Consider the following 21,838-nt stretch of genomic DNA (forward strand, 5'->3'; position numbering starts at 1 on the left):
GTCTATCGATCCAAACTTCTAATATGTCTCTGATAAGTAAGAGATTTGTTCTTTGTGCCTTAAAAAGGGTTAAAACCTTCATTATTCCATTAACCAAAAATACGTCATGTTGTATGTTTTGTCTGTACACTGCTTTTATTCTAAGCAGTCACACAGAATTCTAGTTCCCGCACCTGCCCTGTCTTGCTGCCGCTGCTACTTAAAAATTACAGCCCGTTTTTTGCACACTCATACGGGGTTATTATAGACATATTTTTTCATCAGTATTACAGCTGAAGGTCCCTGCCTAAATGTCTGTTGACCTGAAATGACACTTGGTGAGGCCACCTGTAATAAGCTTCTGTAATGTGATGACCACTGAACAACTTTGCTCTTAACAATACGGTTCTGTAGTATTTTCCTTATATGACCTGAAGTAGATTTGTCAACTTTAGTGATAATTTTTAATCTCTGTATGTACAGCGACCAAAAGTCTGGTTGTTCCCAATGATATTAAACACAAGGTAAATTATCAGTCATCACTTTGGAAGAGGCTGCTCTCATATTACAGGCTTAGTTGGAACGATAGACTCCCTGTTAGGTGTAAATAAAAAAAACAAAAAACAAAAAAAACATAATCACTCAATGATTGTTGTACGTTTGTCTACACACAGATCTATGACGACGGAAGAATAAACGCTGAGCTCCACCTACCTCCTGTGGAGTTATTGTGAGAAGACGTAGAGCAAATGTCATCAGCGGCCGAGCACACAAAAGGTATAGAAAAAAAAAAGAAAGTGGGGGCAAAGACAAAGAAAGAGGAGTACATGATGAGGGGAAAGAGAGGGCAGGCAGGCAGGCAAGTGAGGAGAAAGAGAAAAGGAAAAATAAGTTACATAAACAAAAGGTGGAAACCAAGGTTCATACACATCCTCTAGGCAAAGAGCATTTTCAGCGCATTCAATACTAAAAGCAAGGAAACCTGGCAAAGACTTGACTGTCAGGAGCCATGTGTCATGTGTGTTCCCTAACACATACAAGTAATGTACTGATCAAACAAAAATAGAAAAATAATATTATCACAAACCTCATAACAAAAAAATGCTATTTTTTAGCTGGACCAGCAGGCGGCTAGGTGTGGCAAAATTGTTCTACTGGGGATCTTGCCACAATTTCACATCAGAATATGTTATGTGCAGATTTTGCGTCAGATTAAGGCCTCAGCCACACAGCCATACTTTGCATTCCGAAATTGTATATGAAAAAAATTAGTCTATGAGCCATGAATGCCATGGTCCCTGCACTGGCTGGACTCCATAGACTTTAATCCCCTTTACAAGTGCCGAGACAATCCATGTTAAAGCGACACTGTACCTACAATCTGCCCCCCCCCCCCCCCCCCCCCAAACCACTTGTACCTTCGGATAGCTGCTTTTAATCCAAGATCTTTCCTGTGGTCCGTTCGGCAGGTGATGCAGTTATTGTGTTATTGTACTAAAAAAATACTTTTAAACTTGAAGCCCCATGCCAAACGGGAGTACGGACCAAACGGACCACAGGACAGATCTTGGATTAAAAGCAGCTATCCGAAGGTACAAGTGATTTGGGGGAGGGGGGGTCTGATTGTGGTTACAGAGTTGCTTTAAAGATCTGCAGGTTTTCTGCATAAGGAGCATGTCAAACCTCAGCATGTTTCCCTTTTCATGCAGATTTTCATCACAGCACATGTGGATGGGGTTTCAAAACAGTCTCCTCATTCATTGTAAATTACTGTGGATCCACAATGCATATTCCTCGTGTCTGCACTTCCTTTAAATGAGTCATCTGTGGGCTGGGTAGTCAATATATATATGCACATACATTGGCATGTTTTTATACAGCACTAACCACTCTCCTCCACTCAGCCCTCAAGGAAGGCAAATTCATTGTGTCTAATATACTATCCATCTGTGCTGCACTGTACCTACCAAAAATTGGCGAAAAGTAAATTTCTAAATAAACTAATTTTTTTTTCATTGACATGTGATTTTATGTTGTATTATCAACTGATATATATACACATTGACCCACAGATGGATTGATCATGTATAACTTATTTCACAGCAGCAGTAAAACACTTCTTTTAAGAAGGCATTATGATGCTCCCTAGTTTATCTTTTCCCCAGTAAATAATGGGTCTTATAAGCTCACTCAGTAAACGGCAGCACCTTCAGATGAAGAATGCTGAACGTATCTCATGTTACATGGCTCCAGAGGGATGTGGCGGGATAGCAAAAGAAGAAAGGAAGAATACAGAAAAAGCAGATTGTATCCAGATGAAGTGTTTATTGCACTGAGCATAGAGACCTGTCTTACCCAATTTAAGAAGCCAGCCTTCTCGATCGGGATTGAAGAAGGTGTGTGTGAGGTCATTCCCATCGTCCTCTGGGATTTTAAATGGCTCGTTTCTGATACTATCATACAAGTTCTGTAAGAAAGGGGGAAAAAAATGAAAGCAGGAACTTGACTGACAAGGCTTAACTTATGGTTACAAGGTAGGCCAACTATACTACCCCTTCATGCAGGGATGGGGAACCGACTGCTGTTGCATCTATGAACATTAAAGCTTTGGCAGTTCAGGCATGATGGTATGGTAGTTTGTGCAACATCAGTGGGGTCCAAGGTTCCCCATCCCAACACTAATGGAAAAGGGAAAGAAAGGCAGAGATTGCATCTGTGCAAATTGAATACTACACAGAAGATGCAGTGCTTGGCTATTTATATTGAGTTACACAGCATAATAGCTGCTGCAGATAAGCCTTTATTAAGCCTAAATAGGCAATGCGACATCTATTGATCTATTAAATATTGTATTTTACATTTTCTCCTGGAATCATATAAATGGACGAATGCATGTTTGACAGCGTCACTGTGTTGGTGCCCACATATTCACAAAGGGAGTGGAAGGATAATGCCCATTTGCAATGTATACATTTTCACAAGGAATAACATAGGCACATCAGCATTGTTATTTTGTGGAGCAGACAAGAAAATGGCTTATCAGGAGAGATAACGCATCCTCTTAAAGAAATGGATTTTTATTCTGTATATCCCTAAACTAACTAATGACCGTATTCTTTTAAGCTTTAAGGCAAAGGACGTCTAAACGCTCGCCATACAGGGATCAGCTGAGGACAAAGGATGGTATTGATTTATAGGAGGTCCGTGCATTTTACAGAAAGAGTAATTCATTAGAGTATTTCATTAGTTTGATACATGAAGAGTAAATTTTTTCTTTTTTGTTTATAATAAGCAGGTTTATTGCCATAAGTCTCTTACCCGCAGCAGTTCCTCAGGAAGGTCACCTCCATCATTAATGCCCCTGTTCATAGAGATGAATCTTTCTACACTTGGCTTGTCTCGAACATTAGGATTATGCAGACTAGTGTTCAACATGATCACCGCAAAAGACAACACGTAGCAAGTGTCTGTAAATATATTTAAAGAGAAAAAAACCCTTGTAAAAGGTAGGTAAACAAAAGCTTTGTTCTCCCAAATCTGGATTGTAAACTATTCCTCAGTTGCCTGTACATGTAGTGGTTTCTGCCATGTTACTGGGAGTGTGGTTATACCTTACTTCCATGGTTGGGTTCAAACCGCATTTTGTTTTTATGTTTCACTGGTTTGCGTTTAATTATGTGATTCTTTTCTTGTATAGAATAGATATTTGTAGAACTACCTAGAAACATACAGGTGCTAATCCATATTGTGGAGGCCTGACTGCTGACAAAATGAATGAACGTACAAAACAGGATAACATTTCGCTCAACCCCACGGGGGTTACAGGTGTGCGAGCAACCAGTGCACCAATTTAACTTTTTTCCCCCATCTGACAGAGACAAAGGGATGAATTTATAGAAACAAACCTTCTTTAGAGGCCGAACATAGTCACCCAGATGCAACCTTTGGGTCGTTTTTTGAACTTATATGTTAGAGAATTAAAAGCACAGCATCCTTTACATGAGTCTGTGTAAAACATGTATTTATTTAGGGAAGGACCCGAATATAGTCACTAGCTGATTACATTCAGGCCACTAACATTATAGGGGCCTCTGCCCGTCCATACATGTGTGCAGCGGCATTCCTTTTTGACCGGTACAATAGTAATGTGAACCCGGCCTCAGAGGAGAGTTACAAAGTACTGATGGGGCTTAGGAGGGACACTGCTCATAAACAATTCTGCTCTGACCTCAGCATCTAACCTTGCAAAGAAATTCTAATAAGATTTATTTTTTTTACATATACTTATATGGGGAAAAAAATTAAGATACTTGCAACTTCCATACCTGTGGACTGAAACACCCCAGGATTACACATACAGTATCTCTGAGCAAATGCCTCCATCATACGGTCAATCTTCTGGGCTTCTCCTGGCAGACGGAAACTCCACAGAAACTGCCTAAACATGTCAAAAGTTATAGTGAGGTTCTGATAAATGTTATTAGTCTTAAATATTTATTGTGTGCAATATATAATATTGTATATTGATTAATAATAGATTTATAAAAGACAACACACACAAATCATTTACATCATCATAAACACCAAAGATAAAGAGTTAAATTTTTGCAAACAACAACTAAAGAAATAAAAGTCAGAGAGATGGTCTGGTTGTAAGACCCAATAAAACTTACAACACACGTTTCCCCTATGAGATCATTAAAGATCAGAGAATTATACTATCTGGCAATGAGGAGATTGCCTGGTTCCATAAAGCAGTGACATTGGGTGCCATGTAGGCTGAAACCAGTGCAGCCGTATCATAGAGGGACGGGGGTTTCCTCTCCCTGGTAACAGGCCAGACTGCCTCCAGAGCTCAGTAAGGGTAGGTTCACACTATGGAATCCGCGCGAATAAGTTCTGGCGGATTCCGTTGCTCATACCAGTTTGCGGCAGCTCCATAGACACCATTCTATGGCCGGCCCGATTCGGCTGTTGCAGAAATAATAGACATGTCAGTTCTTTCGGAGGAAGGCGGACATAGAATGGTGTCGGGTACGAGCGACTGAATCCGCTGGAACTTATCCACGTGGATTCCGTAGTGTGAACCTACTCTAACAGGTAAAAGGACCTTGGCACCGGTTCTATTCATAAGTAACGCTTAAAGCAAATGTACCTGATGGTACAAAACAGTGGATTGCTTCAAAACAGGCTTAGACAAGTTCTTAGAACAAAATAACATTAATGCATATGTATAGAACCTATCATCCGTCCCCTTCCCTGTATCCATCCCCTCCTTGTATATTCCCCTTCCCTGCAGCCAACCCAGTCTTGTATATCCCCCTTCCCTGCATCTATTCCCTCCTTGTATATCCCCCTTCCCTGCATCCATCCCCTCCTTGGTTGAACTTGATTGACATGTGTCTTTTTTCAACCGTATTAACTATGTAACTATGTACATTTGCTTTAAGAAATGCTTGTACATTGGAAAAAGGTTTCATTTTACATAATGCACCAGTACAGACCTAGTTTCTTTTGTGATACAACTCCGTCAACATACCTTCCTGACACAACTGTTGCATCAGATATCATGTTAACCATGGCTACATCTGCATATGGAACTTTGTTGTTATTGGGTTTACAATACCATGTTTCACAAACGTCTGCGTCTAGAATTGCCATCTAATCTTTTTTTTCATAACCCTATTTAGACACAGATTTGTCAAAGTGAGTAAACTGCACATAGCAACCAATCACAGCTCCGCTTTTATGGACAGCTTACACCAGTGTCTATTTTACACACTTTGATGAATCTGTGTCATGTTCTATTACAGCTCTATACAGATTAGAGAGAAGGGCCATGAGCTCTTAAGATACAAAGAAAAATAAATTAAAAGGTGTTAGGTTCTCTAATCTCTACTAAAGGCAATTTAGAACCAGAACATATAAAATTCATCTATTAGAACATGCAAGCAATGCAGGAGCACAATCCCTCTGACACTAAAAGAAATCCAATATATGACAAGCCTGTGTACTACATATCTAGGGTTAGATCAGTAACTTCAGACAGATGGTCACTACTAGGGGAAAGCTCCCATTGTACAGCTCCCTGGATAAAACTTTTGCTTGTTCTGTGGTAGAAATGACTGCTTCCTCTTTTATAGTAACCTTCCTGTTTCTTTGCACAGTCAACAACAAAAGAAAGGTCTGTGGTTCTGCATTAGTGTCTGTGCAAGAGCTCCAAGTAAGCAAGGTGACTGACCTGAGCGCCTGAACCAGGTTCAAATCTGTAAACTCATGGAGATCCACAAAGGCATGAAGGACAGAAATATTAAAATCCTCCCTGCAGAACATAAGGAAAAATACAGTTTGTATGTGAGTTTTAAACCAATGCAAATGAACTGATAACCAATAAAGTATAAGATACCAAAGGGGTATTCCAAACACGAAAAGTGCATGCCAATGTTCAGAAATCCCAGAGAATTAATGGAGAGCTGTCCTCTTGCATGTACTGCGCTTCATTCAGGGGACAAATTTCCTCTGTTCTCAGAATATTGTGTGGGTCACAGCAGTTGAACCCCAACCTATCAGCTTATTATTCCTACCATGTGAATAAGGAATAACTTCTGGAGCTGGGAGCACCCTTTTAGGAGCAGATGAGGAACCATTCCACTATAGTGATCTGCAGTTAACATTATATGAGAAGTGCCCTTGAAACCAAGACATTTCTTCAAACTGCAACGATAACAGACCGCAACCATACGATCACTTATATATAAACAGACAACGTCCTGGCGTCTTCATCAGGCTCAAGTAATAAAAATGAGTATCATTTAAGCCTGATGAAGACGTCGTAACTGCATGGAAACGCGTTGCTTGTGATTTTATGTTTGCCTGAAATAAACAGTGTTTATATATCACGAAACCAATCTCTGGATCCTGCACAGAGATCAAGTGAGTGATTGTATGTTTGCGGTCGGTTCTTGTTGTTCGGAGCAATGGCACAGTGACGTGTGCTTTTTGCTGGATCACAGACATATCTCATATTCTTCAACATCTGCCACCATCAACTATGCAAGGTTAGTGATTCTTTTTGCTACTACATTTGATCCTATGGCTAAGAAGATACTGCGCTATCCAGCGCCCCTATTGTCTTTGTTTGTCTGTGTTTACTATTCAAACTGCAATGCAAGTTCCCCATTCTAGAACATATACAACTACATCAGATCACAATTGATTTGTTTTCCTCAAATAGCTGTAAAGCTCAGGTTTACCTCTCTCCTAAGTAGTCCCCAATAGCAGTCTTATTCAGTCCTTCTCCTTTGTACAAGAAGCGCGCTATGTCTTCCGGAGTGTTTCTTAGTAACTCATTTTCCTGGAGATAGACGATGCCCTAAAAGTAGGAACCAAAATAAATGGCAAAAAAACATATAAAACATGTAGTCAGAAAACAATGTATATAGACATAAATAGGAAAACAGCTGGAAAAGTAAGGCAAAGTCAATTAATTTAGTACTTGGCTCATGGGGACAGGACCAGGTGTTGGGTATACTACATAATCTTAGGCAGTGGAGGATGAGACTGGCACAGCCCTGGGTTCATGTGTTCTCTATCTGGAGGGGTAAGTTGTCCTAAACTTGGGGGGTAGGGGGCATAGGCAGGTGCTGGCAATAATATTTACAGACGTACAGGCTCCTGGATTTTGTCCAGCCCTGCTTGGGACTATGCAGCTTCTTGTACTGTAGTGCTCCAGGTGCTAAACCAGATTACAAAGCTTTAAGGAATGAACACATTGGAAAGTAATGTTATACCTTTTTAGGGTCCATATTAAACTTCTTTCTTCCCATTCCTATTTTTCGGTTTCTTTGCAAAGTTTTGCTGTGTAAAAAAAGAAAAGCCAAAAACGATGATATTATTCATAGTAACCAATGAAACACACATGAAGGCATGAAAACATGACAGAACCCCCTTGTCATTTACAGGTGAGAAATAACAAAGAATGCAAAGGTTTTGTGATGGAAACATTAAGAAATTCCACCCGTTTTCAGTAGTGTATATGACCAGCACAGGGACTCAACTTACAATGTTGTGCAAAGCACTAAGAGTAGGTGGTGGTTCTGTCAGGACTGCTTGTTTAAACCCTTCATGACAAAGATTTTAGGGAAACATATACAGTATGTACTTGTCACATTCAATCCCCATGAGAAGTATTGAAAGGCACTAAAATAAAGTACATCTCATGTAAAACCAGGGTGCACGCCACACTTTTCATTTCCATTCATCTATCTTATTTGTAATACTGTTAGACACATACTCACACATTCATAGGTAAGCAATAGCCTGCAAGCAGAGAGAGGGAGTAAGATGTGACACGTGCCACCAGCAAACCTGCATCATCGTTCATACCTTCCTTCATTGGCCTCCAGGCCTTCCACCTCATTCATAGCCTCGCTCAGCTCATCTCGCAGCCTCTGGATTTCTTCCAGCAGTTCCTGTTTCCTCCGGCGGATGTTCTCCAGCTCAATACGTTCTTCTGGAGTCAGGTCGGCGGGAACTAAAGAGGAAGCAACAAAGCAAACATTCTCAGCATCTATTGTGTTTAGCAGCTACGCTCTTATAGGCAAAGAATAGAAAATGAACATTAACAAGAAACACTAAATTCACTGTAAATGTATGGTCAACAATCTCAGTTTTGACCTTCCAACAACCCCTTCCCCAAGTCCCCACTCTCTATGCATGGTGGGGAGCACTGCTGGACAGGTGTTGTATGGGTATGACAGTGGCCCCAGCATTAGTAAGGTAGATGTTCTCCAGCAGAACAGGACCCAGACATAGCACCATGTACCCAAGCTGTGCCCATTCAGTTCTGCAGACCAAATATAGTCTCAGTGACCACATTCAGTCTATTTTCAAGTGACTGCTATAATTTTATGAGCTGCCTGCACTTTGGAGTCCCACAAAATTACAGTATAAGTGCAGACATTGACTGAACATATTCACTAGAACTAGGTCCATCCTCTGAACTGAATGGACACAGATCAGGTACATGGTGGTCTGTGCATGTTGCCTGGCTGATGTATACCCTGTACTTAAATCCACTTAAATTCCAATGACAATTGTTACGTGATGTATCCGCTTGGCCTTTTGCAAAATGGAGGAACTCCTAGGGGATCTGGAGAACTAACTGACAAAGTAGATCCCATTACCAGGGGTGAGCTCTTCAGGACAACTCCAATCCATATGCCCTGTCAGGGTAAAAGTGGATCACTTTCTCGCAGAACTGGCCAGTCCATGTATTATAGGGTTGGTATCTAGCACATAATGATGCAAAGGAAATGAATGGCCAGACGTGACAACGGATACACTGAAAGAATAGTGTGAACAGAGGAGCATAAGTATCCCAGCAGCTCAGTATGATAGGGTAAGACACTGACTTGTTCGCTCATACTCACAATACTATGTATTCATGCTCCTGCGTGTCGCCATTATTACACACTGAATCTGCATTGTTAAGTGGATGCGGGGCCACAGCATCCATTCTAACAGCTCCAGCCGAGATATATGACTATTTATTAGACAGCCAAGAACCGGCTCTTTGTATATAGATAGAAATATTCTGCAGCTGGTATGGAAAACACAGAAGTCATTGTGTCCTTCGTGTTATGAGAAAAAGGCTTTTATTGTAATATATCCCCTCTATAAGAGGCCCGGTCATTGTATAATTCTCATTATACAGTAAAACAAAGTCTTATTTGATAATATATTCAGGTTTAAAGCCCAATTCTCTTCCTCACTCATAGCCACGGTTACAATGTCATATTCTGTCCTGCATACAACTATTCTCTATACTTACAGACATCTCAGGCGCCACCTTATACAACCAACCATAGTGGTAACATGACAGCAGGAGAAAGTACTCAGGCCTATCGGATCTCATAGACAAGTGCATGTATAGTTCTCGGTCACTGGCTGCAATCTTACTGGTTACAGACATACTGGTATCTGTTCCCCAGAAGTAGATGATGAGACATAAGATTTCTATGACTCTCTATCTTCTGTCCATGATCACCCTATATCACCTTGAAGGGAATAAGGCACAGTAGTAGGGACACAGTGAAACCTATGTTACTCACTATGTGAACCACATCCAGGACGAAGAAAACTCAGGAAGTCAGTCTCTCACACTATTATGTCTCCCAGGGAAGAGCCAGAGATTCTTCCATGTAACACACATTCTTTTGAGAATTACATAAGTCACTTTTGCTTCCATGCTGCACGTATCCATCGGCACCCTGTCAGAAAGGGGTGCTGGCACAGTATATGTGCAAGGTGTTGGCAAATCATGACCATGGCCTGAGGTGTGTTCTCATAAAAGTCATAGCAAGAGGAAAACTTGGGCAAAGGACACTTCAAGCGCACACGCACACACTTGGCTCACCCAGGCATGTACTGTATATGAAGGGAGGGGAAACAAGCCATTGCCAAGACAACTCTGGTGACAGCATCTCTCGAGAACAAAAGGATCAGGTGTTAGAATTCAACCATGGAACCGATACCCCCCCCCCAAGCAGGTTGAGCCGACTCTGCTCATAGGAGTATAGGCGTCTACCCCTACCCCTGGCATTTATGTTCCTTTCTTCTCTGCTGTCACATGGAGATACCCATAGCCCCCTGGGCACTGATCAGTGGATGATACATTTATAGCTTTGCCTGTGTTACTGAAGCCATGTAAAACTGAAATGTACCGTTCCATTTTCCCTCTTATATAAGATAGAGGCCTTGTACCAATACAGACCTGTAAGCTGTCAGCAGATCTGTAAACGGTGTTATGGCAATCTGACAGCATTACATAAAAGTGCCACCAAATTTCAGGATAGAAGCCAAACTGCGGGCCGATTATCCTGCTGACATTTGGCAAGTGTGAGATCTGCATAAGAGAAGCCATTGTGTACAAGACGGTGACTGGATAACCGCAAGCTCCAGAGGCAAATTAGCTGTAGATAGTTCAGATACCAGGGATACATGCCTGCCACAGTCTGTATCATGTGGAAAGGGATTGTCTGGCCTGAAATGTCTGTACCTTGTGATCTGTTCTGTAATCCTGCCATCACACAAACTGGAGGAGAGACTGGATATTATATAGATCAATAAGCTATGACAAGAAAAGAAACATAATATTGTGTAGATGCCCCTTGTGCTGCCAACACAGCTCTGACCTGTCACACAACAGTGCCCATCTATACAGAGGGTACCAGCCGTCACAGACGAGTGCCCATCTATACATAGGGTACCAGCCGTCACAGACGAGTGCCCATCTATACAGAGGGTACCAGCCGTCACAGACGAGTGCCCATCTATACAGAGGGTACCAGCCGTCACAGACGAGTGCCCATCTATACAGAGGGTACCAGCCGTCACAGACGAGTGCCCATCTATACAGAGGGTACCAGCCGTCACAGACGAGTGTCCATCTATACAGAGGGTACCAGCTGTCAAAGACGAGTGCCCATCTATACAGAGGGTACCAGCTGTCACAGACGAGTGCCCATCTATACAGAGGGTACCAGCCGTCACAGACCAGTGCCCATCTATACAGAGGGTACCAGCCGTCACAGACGAGTGCCCATCTATACAGAGGGTACCAGCCGTCACAGACGAGTGCCCATCTATACAGAGGGTACCAGCCGTCACAGACGAGTGTCCATCTATACAGAGGGTACCAGCAGTCACAGACGAGTGCCCATCTATACAGAGGGTACCAGCCGTCACAGACGAGTGCCCATCTATACAGAGGGTACCAGCCGTCACAGACCACTGCCTAAGTGACCAAGTAACCATAGCAGCCACCATAAACACCATCCACCTCCAGGCATAGATTTCTGAGAGGTCACTCACACATGTTTCTGGCTGCCAACACAGCGCATAGGTCAGAGAGACTAAGCAGGTGAGATATTTTCGGTGCTGTATGCAGGGATGAAAAGGTGATGGGTAGTACGGTACTATACAAAGGAAGCTGTTTGCTACATGACTGCACCATCTCCATGTCAAAAGTAATGTGATATGGGCCAGGGGCTAATAAACCCCAATAGGCCCTAAATTTGGATTTGCAATTACAGAAGTGCAGAAAACGTGAATGTAGCCTAAGGCAAATGTCATTTATTTAAAAAAAAAAAAAAAAAAGGCCCGCCACCTGCTCCGAGTGGAATGCAGGAGCATGAGCAGTACAATGGGGCACTAAAAACAGACAGCATACAAGTGTATATCAGCAGCTTGCACAGTCTATGGGGTATCTCTGCCTTTGGGCACACCAGTAGGGCAGCCAGCAATAGACTTTAAGGATCTAACGTTTTACACTTAGACCAGAATCACAATTTTAATGCTGTTGTTTCTTCTAATGACGCAAAAGCCAGGAGTGGCCCCTCTGCACATCCTCCTGGCACTGGATGCCTAATTTAAAACTGTGACTGTAAAATCAGCATGTTACATACAGGTTTCACCATTTAAAAACCTTGTAACCTAAGGCCCTGTTCACACAGGTCCCATTTTATACAGGTCTATGCCAAAATGCTTGTGAAATCTGCCAATATTTATCCAATGCATATAAAGTGTTTCTGAGGGCTCCGCCACATGCAACTGCTGCAGAAATAAGTAGCATTCTACGCATTACAGAGGATTACCCTACTGAATCAGAGCTAATCCTCGTGGGACACGCTGCCAGACACACAATCACAGCCGATATGCAGCAGAAACCCAATGGTCAGCCTCAGATTTCTGCAACAAAATACACAATGGACTATAGAGTGAACATAGCCTGACATGCTAAATCCTTTCTTCATGCATGAGAAGTGTCAAGCAGCTGCTTTGCGTCCTGACCCTACTGACAAAAGCAAGACAGGCCACTGGGAGAACGGTTACTAGCTAGTCAATGGCCCGCTTATGGAGAAGCTGTCACATCCAACATGATGTCTGATCCATGTGCATGTTACAGAGAAGCTGGCCACACTCATGTGATGCAACCAATTCCGTACTGATTGACAGCTGTCCATCACTGAGAAGCACCACCCCTTGTACTCCCAAGCCTATGAATAATAAATCTACTCAGCTCCTCCTGCTCTGTTACACATGGGACAGGCGAGCTCAGTGATAAGTTTACTTTAGGAAGCAGGTTCTGCGGCTCTATAGCATGCAGGCAGCAGATAGGAAAGTGTGCGCAACGTGACACAAGGAAGCGCACAGTGTGGGAAAGGACTTCAGACAGGGAAACCAGGGATGAAGTCTGTAAAAAGGGGAAAACCTTCATGCCACATCTATAAATAGCAAAACGTGAAAACATCAGAAAAAAACAGGGAAACAGTTAGAGCCCAAACATGTGAAGAAAAGAAATGAAGAAAAATGGCACGATTTGAGGTTAAAATTGTATTCTGATACTCATACTACCAATTCTTATTCTGCCAATAAGAATCCTCTCCATCAGGAAAGTGGCCAGCCTGACGGGGTAGGACCTCATATGACCTGACGGGGGTAGGACCTCATATGACCTGACGGGGGTAGACCTCATATGACCTGACGGGGGTAGGACCTCATATGACCTGACGGGGGTAGGACCTCATATGACCTTACGGGGGTAGGACCTCATATGACCTGACGGGGGTAGGACCTCATATGACCTGACGGGGGTAGGACCTCATATGACCTGACGGGGGTAGGACCTCAAATGACCTGACGGGGGTAGGACCTCATATGACCTGACGGGGGTAGGACCTCATATGACCTGACGGGGGTAGGACCTCATATGATCTGACGGGGGTAGGACCTCATATGATCTGACGGGGGTAGGACTTCATATGATCTGCGGGGGGAGGACCTCATATGATCTGCCGGGGGTAGGACCTCATACGATCTGACGGGGGTAGGACCTCATATGACCTGACGGGGGTAGGACCTCATATGACCTGACGGGGGTAGGACCTCATATGACCTGACGGGGGTAGGACCTCATATGACCTGACGGGGGTAGGACCTCATATGACCTGACGGGGGTAGGACCTCATATGACCTGACGGGGGTAGGACCTCATATGACCTGACGGGGGTAGGACCTCATATGACCTGACGGGGGTAGGACCTCATATGATCTGACGGGGGTAGGACCTCATATGATCTGACGGGGGGAGGACTTCATATGATCTGCGGGGGGAGGACCTCATATGATCTGCCGGGGGTAGGACCTCATACGATCTGACGGGGGTAGGACCTCATATGATCTGACGGGGGTAGGACCTCATATGATCTGACGGGGGTAGGACCTCATATGATCTGCGGCATAGTGATGGGCAGAGTTGGCTAGAATTAGATTCAGACCAGGATCACACATGCTCAGAGTTTGTTCTTCTACACTTTGTGGAGGTTTCCGCCTACGACCTTACAAACATATGGCATTTGTTAAAGCAGTCCATCTCACGGCAGACATGAGCACTAGACCACACGGACTTCCACTGTGAACCATTATGACGCAGGCCTCAGCACAATGGCTCTTATTGCAGCCAAATACGCATCATTTCTAGTCAGTCAGGCTGCTGGACCCCAAATGTATATACGATCCAGCAGATACAGGACGACTTCTAAAATTGCTTAATTTCACCTAAGCACAAAGGGGATGACCATAATATACCAGTACAACCTGAAACAATTCATAACTTAGGCCGTGAGCAGGAAAAGAAAAGAAAAAATCTAAATCTTTCTTTTCCCAGTTTGATCCAGCCAGTGGCCTAAATCTGAAAAATAAGATGTTTTGTTTCTGTGTTACATAAAGTGCTTAATAAGCATTACAGACCAGCGCTACTAAACCTACTTTCCTCATGAAAGGGACAAAACAATTTATATAACTTATGTGACCCAGAACTGACCTGACGCAATGGTGTCAATTTCATCTACATATAAAATAAATCACGTTTCTATATACGTTGTTAAACCAATCAAGACTTATAGCCGTCACTATCCTACAGCCTTGTCTCTTTGCAGGTGATATAACTTTACAACAGAACCCAGCTCCTGTAAGGGTCCATTTACACACAAAGATTATCTGCCAAGGATTTGAAGCCAAAGCCAGAAACAGGCTATAAACAGAGATCAGGTCATAAAGGAAAGACTGAGATTTCTCCTCTTTTCAAATCCATTCCTGGCTTTGGCTTCAAATCTTTGGCAGATAATCTTTCTGTGTAAATGGACCCTAAGGGTGCGTGCACACTACGGAATTGCCGCGTATAACCCGCGGCGTATTCCGTCGCTCCTCTCCGCACGCGGCAGCGCGCATTTCCGTCCGTGCCATGGACACAATTCTATGCACGGGTGGATTCCGCGTTCCGCCAAAAGAATTGACATGTCAATTCTTTAGACGGAATGCGGAATCCGCCCGTGCACAGAACAGTGTCTATGGCACCGGCGGAAAAGCGCGCCGCCGCGTGCGGGGACATGCGACGGAATACGCCGCGGGTTATACGCGGCAATTCCGTAGTGTGCACGCACCCTAACAGGTCAGACAGGGCAGCCGCTTGCTTCTTCTAGCTCTACATAGCAATCAGTGGTGGTTGGAGCAGATTAAGCCTGGAATGGCTTAATCACTTGAATAGGAGTAAGTGGCTGTACCTGTGTTAACAATAAATGGGATGTGACGCTGCAGCCCCGTCATTGTGTAGATCAGCATAGGACAGAGTCGCAAGCACTGATGACCTATCCTAAGGATTGGACGGACTTTCACTGATCTCACAGGAGTCGCAGGCAGCAGCCTTGATGTACCATAGTAAGTCAATAGTAACATTATCCAAATCTCTGACACCAGCAGATTTGAAAGATATATTTTTGTCTTTTTTTTTTTTTTTTTTGCTGATGTACCCGATTGAATGTACCCTAACTCTTCCACTTTATTTTAAGAGACCACTTAGGCAGTCATGTGGGAAACTGTGTCAATTGTAAACGGAAGTCTAGGTTAAAGGGGCACTCCGGGGGGTATTTTGGAGGATCACCAGTGTCTGTGCCCGGATCGCGCCGCCCGGTACTCTCATCTCGCGGCCGCTTCCTGGTCAGAGCTGCCGCATGAGATGTGCCGTCTCATGCGGAAGCTCTACCAATCAGCGGCTGTAGCGGAGTCCAGCCTTGGCAGCTGAATGGCAGAGCTGCCTTGAGACGTCACATCTCATGCGGCAGCTCTGACCAGGAAGCGGCCGCGAAATGAGAGTACCGGGGCGGCGCAATCCGGGCACCGGCGATGGAACGGGGGAGGTAAGTGACCTCCGCCTACAATTTCCACCCCCTCCCTGGTGATCCTCCAAAATACCCCCCGGCCCGGAGTACTCCTTTAAAATATGGGTTGAATGGCAAGACTAGTGCAAGATAACTAATGTAATGTGTTTCCAAAACTAACCATACACTGACTATAATGATCCCACCGTGCAGCCTCTGGGTTGCTGACACCTCGGTCATTCTGGCTGGGCCCCTGCTGATCGGACACTGATAACAGATCCCATGTAATCAATATCTGTCCTAAGATGAGCCCACTACAATCTGTCTTTGAACAGATGCCCTGTAAACTAGGATTAGCCATACCTACACTCCATCTGGTTCATGCCCCGGCTTCCTACATGAGGTATTAGCACAGTCCGGACTGTGAGTCACTATAGAATATCTGTATAGACTCTAGGGCTATTATTCAGGGTACTGTTGCACATTTGTGTAATACACTTAAAAGTGTGATTTAAAGTAATAGAAATGACTTCCGACAGTAATGCACCTCTTGTTCACTTACCAATTTACTTCAAGAGAAGTAATAGAGGAACAGCACAATGCCGAGCTCTAAAGGCTCTCCTACATGGGCCTATCAGCACTCATTTGTTGTGCCTGCAAAAAGCCGATCAGTCACATGGCCAGACGCCATGATCAATCACTGGATCATATATCCGGCACTTAAAATAGGTATTTACAGAAAAAGACAGGACAAAAGAGGTGATGCCTTACTTCAGTTTTATGCAAGACTCAGCTGATCTCTATTTCCTGGTCCGGTCCCCACAGACAGGAAGTGTCTGCTCAGCCACAGACTGGAGATGGGACCAGGAAGTGGGCAGAGGTGGAAACCCTGGCCCATTAGCATACAGCCCATCCACATCACTGGCAACCTGTCAAAAACGTATGCAGACATAAGGCCCTATTACACAAAGCGATTATCGACTGTAATCAGCCATTAAGGTCAATAATAGTCTTGTGTAATAGAAGACTACGCTCAGCCAACACGTTAAAAAATCAACGATCACAACAGCAGTGATATGCTGCCGTAGTTCCGTCTAATAGGAGCAGCGGCAGCAGATCGCCACTGTCTTCTATAGGCTGTACCCCATACTCCCAGCTAACAGACCGAGTGTTGCCTACTAGTGACCTATGATCCATTTGCCAATATGTACTTTGGGCCTCAATTGTCACTATTTTAAAGGGAAACTATCAGTAGCTTAGAAGCATGTAACCTTCTGATAGCTCCCTATAGCGCATCGGGCGCTGAGGATAAAGGCAAGTTTTTTACCTTTACCCTCGGCGTTGTTTTCGTGTAATACGTAGTGTAACCCACATGCTAATGAGGCAGTTTGGCACACTGGTGGGGTGGGATAAAGTTCTCCGTGCGGCAGCCCCTTCTATATGTTATTAACCTATTAATAGTTTCCTTTGAAGACCTCTGCTTGGTGCCACTGAATGGAAATATTTTCACAATAAAAAGGCTGAAATCTGATCCTGTCCTAGTGGAGCGGGTACATAATGCATGAGGTGTATCAGCACTGTGCACCAATCCTACTCACATGTTACTGCATCCTGCTGCTATGTCACTACGGGGTTATTTAAAGGGATTGTACCACCAGGCCCAGGCAGAAGCACTGGAGGTGGGCCGACCCACCCTTAGTGGGAAGAAACCCCAGCCCCTCCATGACGTGACTCCATTAGAATCAATGGAACCCTATCATAGAGGGGCTGGAGTTTCTTCCCACTAAGGGTGGGTAGGCCCGCCTCCAGTGCTTCAGCCTGGGCCTCGAGGTACAGTCACTTTAAAGGGAATCTGTCAGGTCTTTACCAGGTGGAGCTGCAGACAGGTGTGGCACTTCAGATTCCAAGGAAAATACTACAAATGAATAGCTATGGCACTTCAACTTCTGAGGAAAAATGCAGTTTTATAACTTTGCAAATGACCACCAGAAAAGACATCAATTGTTTTATCTCCCTACCAACTATCTGCCTGTGTCGGTGTACCTGGCTTCCAATGTAATGTGAACAGGGAGCAAGTGGTAGTAACTAGAGATGAGCGAACCTTGAGCATGCTCGAGTCCATCCGAACCCGATCGTTCGGCATTTGATTAGCGGTGGCTGCTGAAGTTGGATAAAGCCCTAAGTAGGGCTGGGCGATATTGGCCTAAATCAATATCGCGGTTTATCGCACATGTAGCCGCTGTAACGATAATTGAACGATAATTATGACACACCCCTTTTTGCAAACCACACCCACTTGCCGTGCCAAACTGGCGATATTTTGATTAAAAAAAAGTTAAAAAGAACTCACTGAGCAGCAACCCATGGTTAGTCTATTATCATTATTATTATTTGTCATTATTAGGGGGTCTCAGCAGAGACCTGGACATGTGTATATACAGGTATACACCCTCTACAGGGTATACACAGGTCACAGAGGGATAGGTGTGTATGACTATATGGGTGGGGGATGGATTGGGGTGTATTACTATACAGGAGGTTGGGATCGGGTTACAGGACTATACAGGCAGCACATAGGGATAGGGGGCGGATAGGTGTGTATGACTATATACAGGGGGGGCGGATAGGTGTGTATGACTATATACAGGGGGGGGCGGATAGGTGTGTATGACTATATACAGGGGGCGGATAGGGGTGTATGACTATATACAGGGGGCGGATAGGGGTGTATGACTATACAGGGGGGGGCGGATAGGGGTGTATGACTATACAGGGGGCGGATAGGGGTGTATGACTATACAAGGGGGGCGGATAGGGGTGTATGACTATACAAGGGGGGCGGATAGGGGTGTATGACTATACGGGGGGGGGGGGCGGATAGGGGTGTATGACTATACGGGGGGGGGGGCGGATAGGGGTGTATGACTATACAGTGGGGGGCGGATAGGGGTGTATGACTATACAGTGGGGGGCGGATAGGGGTGTATGACTATATACAGGGGGCGGATAGGGGTGTATGACTATATACAGGGGGCGGATAGGGGTGTATGACTATATACAGGGGGCGGATAGGGGTGTATGACTATACGGGGGGGGGGCAGGGGTGTATGACTATACGGGGGGGCAAGGGTGTATGACTATATGGGGGGATGGGGCAAGGGTGTATGACTATACGGGGGGGGCAAGGGTGTATGACTATACGGGGGGGGGGCAAGGGTGTATGACTATACGGGGGGGGCAAGGGTGTATGACTATACGGGGGGGGCAAGGGTGTATGACTATACGGGGGGGGCAAGGGTGTATGACTATACGGGGGGGGCAAGGGTGTATGACTATACGGGGGGGGGGCAGGGGTGTATGACTATACGGGGGGGGCAGGGGTGTATGACTATACGGGGGGGGCAGGGGTGTATGACTATACGGGGGGGGAGATGGGGGTGTATGACTATACAGGGGGGCAGATGGGGGTGTATGACTATACAGGGGGGCAGATAGGGGTGTATGACTATACAGGGGGGCAGATAGGGGTGTATGACTATACAGGGGGGCAGATAGGGGTGTATGACTATACAGGGGGGCAGATAGGGGTGTATGACTATACAGGGGGGCAGATAGGGGTGTATGACTATACAGGGGGGCAGATAGGGGTGTATGACTATACAGGGGGGCAGATAGGGGTGTATGACTATACAGGGGGGCAGATAGGGGTGTATGACTATACAGGGGGGCAGATAGGGGTGTATGACTATACAGGGGGGCAGATAGGGGTGTATGACTATACAGGGGGGCAGATAGGGGTGTATGACTATACAGGGGGGCAGATAGGGGTGTATGACTATACAGGGGGGCAGATAGGGGTGTATGACTATACAGGGGGGCAGATAGGGGTGTATGACTATACAGGGGGGCAGATAGGGGTGTATGACTATACAGGGGGGCAGATAGGGGTGTATGACTATACAGGGGGGCAGATAGGGGTGTATGACTATACAGGGGGGCAGATAGGGGTGTATGACTATACAGGGGGGCAGATAGGGGTGTATGACTATACAGGGGGGCAGATAGGGGTGTATGACTATACAGGGGGGCAGATAGGGGTGTATGACTATACAGGGGGGCAGATAGGGGTGTATGACTATACAGGGGGGCAGATAGGGGTGTATGACTATACAGGGGGGCAGATAGGGGTGTATGACTATACAGGGGGGCAGATAGGGGTGTATGACTATACAGGGGGGCAGATAGGGGTGTATGACTATACAGGGGGGCAGATAGGGGTGTATGACTATACAGGGGGGCAGATAGGGTTGTATGACTATACATAGGGGGGCGGATAGGGGCGGACAGGGGTGTATGATTATACGGGGGGCGGACAGGGGTGTATGACTATTCGGGGGGGGGTTTGGGGTGCCGGACAGGGGTGTATGACTATCCGGGGGGGGCGGACAGGGGTGTATGACTATCTGGGGGTGGTGGACAGGGGTGTATGACTATACATAGGGGGGCGGATAGGGGCGTATGACTAAACAGGGGGGCAGACAGGGGTGTGTGACTAAACAGGGGGGGACTGATGCCGGGGAGGGCAATGTCAATGTGCTGTGTGTGCAGGGACGCCGGACGGGATCGGACTTGACGGGTGGGCACATGGATGGACAGGTGCGGCGGGACGGGGCCTAGGACTGGACGGGTGAGGGTGTTTGGACGGGCGGGGGCGGGCGGCATTGTCACCTGGGCCCTGCTGCTCCTCCACCTCCCGCTCTGATGCCGGTGTCCCTGTGTGCAGAGACGCCGGCATGTCAGTGGTGGAGGAGCAGCAGAAAAAAAATACAAAAATACCGCAGATACCGTCCTGGCTAAGTTGAGGTCGGTTAACCGACGCCAGTGACGGTATCGGTATTTTTGCGGTATACCGCCCAGCCCTAGCCCTAAGGTTATGTGGAAAACATGGATATAGTCATTGGCTGTATCCATGTTTTCCAGACAACCTTAGAGCTTTATCCAAGTTCAGCAGCCCCAGCTAATCAAATGCCGAAAGTTCGGGTTTGGATCGACTCGAACCCGGTTCGCTCATCTCTAGTAGTAACCACAAGACATCCTGTAACCTGTACCACTGGGTACAACGCTCTGTTGCCCATAGCAACCAATCACAGCACGACTTTCATTTTCCCAGAGCAGTTTAAGAAAAGAAAGCTGCCCTCTGATTGGCTGCTCTGGGTAGTGTGACTATCAGCCAGCTTATATATAGGAAACCCTGAGGAGGCGCCACACAATGTGCACAGGTAGTACTGCTCACACGGAGTGACACTAGGCCCTATACAGAGGCTTATTAGCGCTCATATGGCGGTGTCTATGTGCAGCTTTAGTACACAGTGGGGGCATATGCTGGCGGCCTATAAGCCGCTTATAGCAGTCTCCATTATCACACCGGCCCGTATGTGGCCCGGACCTCACCTTCCCCTATCTATCCTATAACAATGGCTCCCTCTCTCCCTGTATCAGGTGTGAGGCGGATAAGAGCTCCAGTAACCAGACACAACCTGCCTCCCCCAGCAGGACTGCAGGAACACACAACCCCCCCGCCCAAACGGAATACATGGAACGGTCTCCACACACGCTGCTTCCCATGCACAATACTGCTGCTC

General features: G+C 45.5%; 1 protein-coding gene across 3 annotated transcripts in view; it reads right to left on the bottom strand.

Annotated features, from left to right (window-relative positions):
* CYTH2 (cytohesin 2) overlaps positions 1-21,838 on the bottom strand; it is a 33,511-nt gene that overhangs the window by 11,014 nt on the left and 659 nt on the right. The window contains exons 1-8 of one of the 3 annotated variants that reach the window (XM_069949015.1): positions 16,968-17,098; positions 8,365-8,512; positions 7,770-7,836; positions 7,233-7,351; positions 6,221-6,301; positions 4,305-4,417; positions 3,298-3,446; positions 2,334-2,446 (exon numbers count right to left, since the gene is read on the bottom strand). In XM_069949015.1, coding sequence (XP_069805116.1) covers positions 2,334-2,446; positions 3,298-3,446; positions 4,305-4,417; positions 6,221-6,301; positions 7,233-7,351; positions 7,770-7,836; positions 8,365-8,402 — 680 coding nt within the window. In that variant the 5' untranslated portion in view covers positions 8,403-8,512; positions 16,968-17,098. Of the gene's footprint in view, positions 1-2,333; positions 2,447-3,297; positions 3,447-4,304; positions 4,418-6,220; positions 6,302-7,232; positions 7,352-7,769; positions 7,837-8,364; positions 8,513-16,967; positions 17,099-21,838 lie in introns of those variants that run through there. The other 2 variants (XM_069949014.1, XM_069949016.1) reach the window with 2 other exon arrangements.

The sequence above is a fragment of the Dendropsophus ebraccatus genome, chromosome 12 (genome assembly GCF_027789765.1).
Source record: "Dendropsophus ebraccatus isolate aDenEbr1 chromosome 12, aDenEbr1.pat, whole genome shotgun sequence".
NCBI classification, from domain to species: Eukaryota; Metazoa; Chordata; class Amphibia; order Anura; family Hylidae; genus Dendropsophus; species Dendropsophus ebraccatus.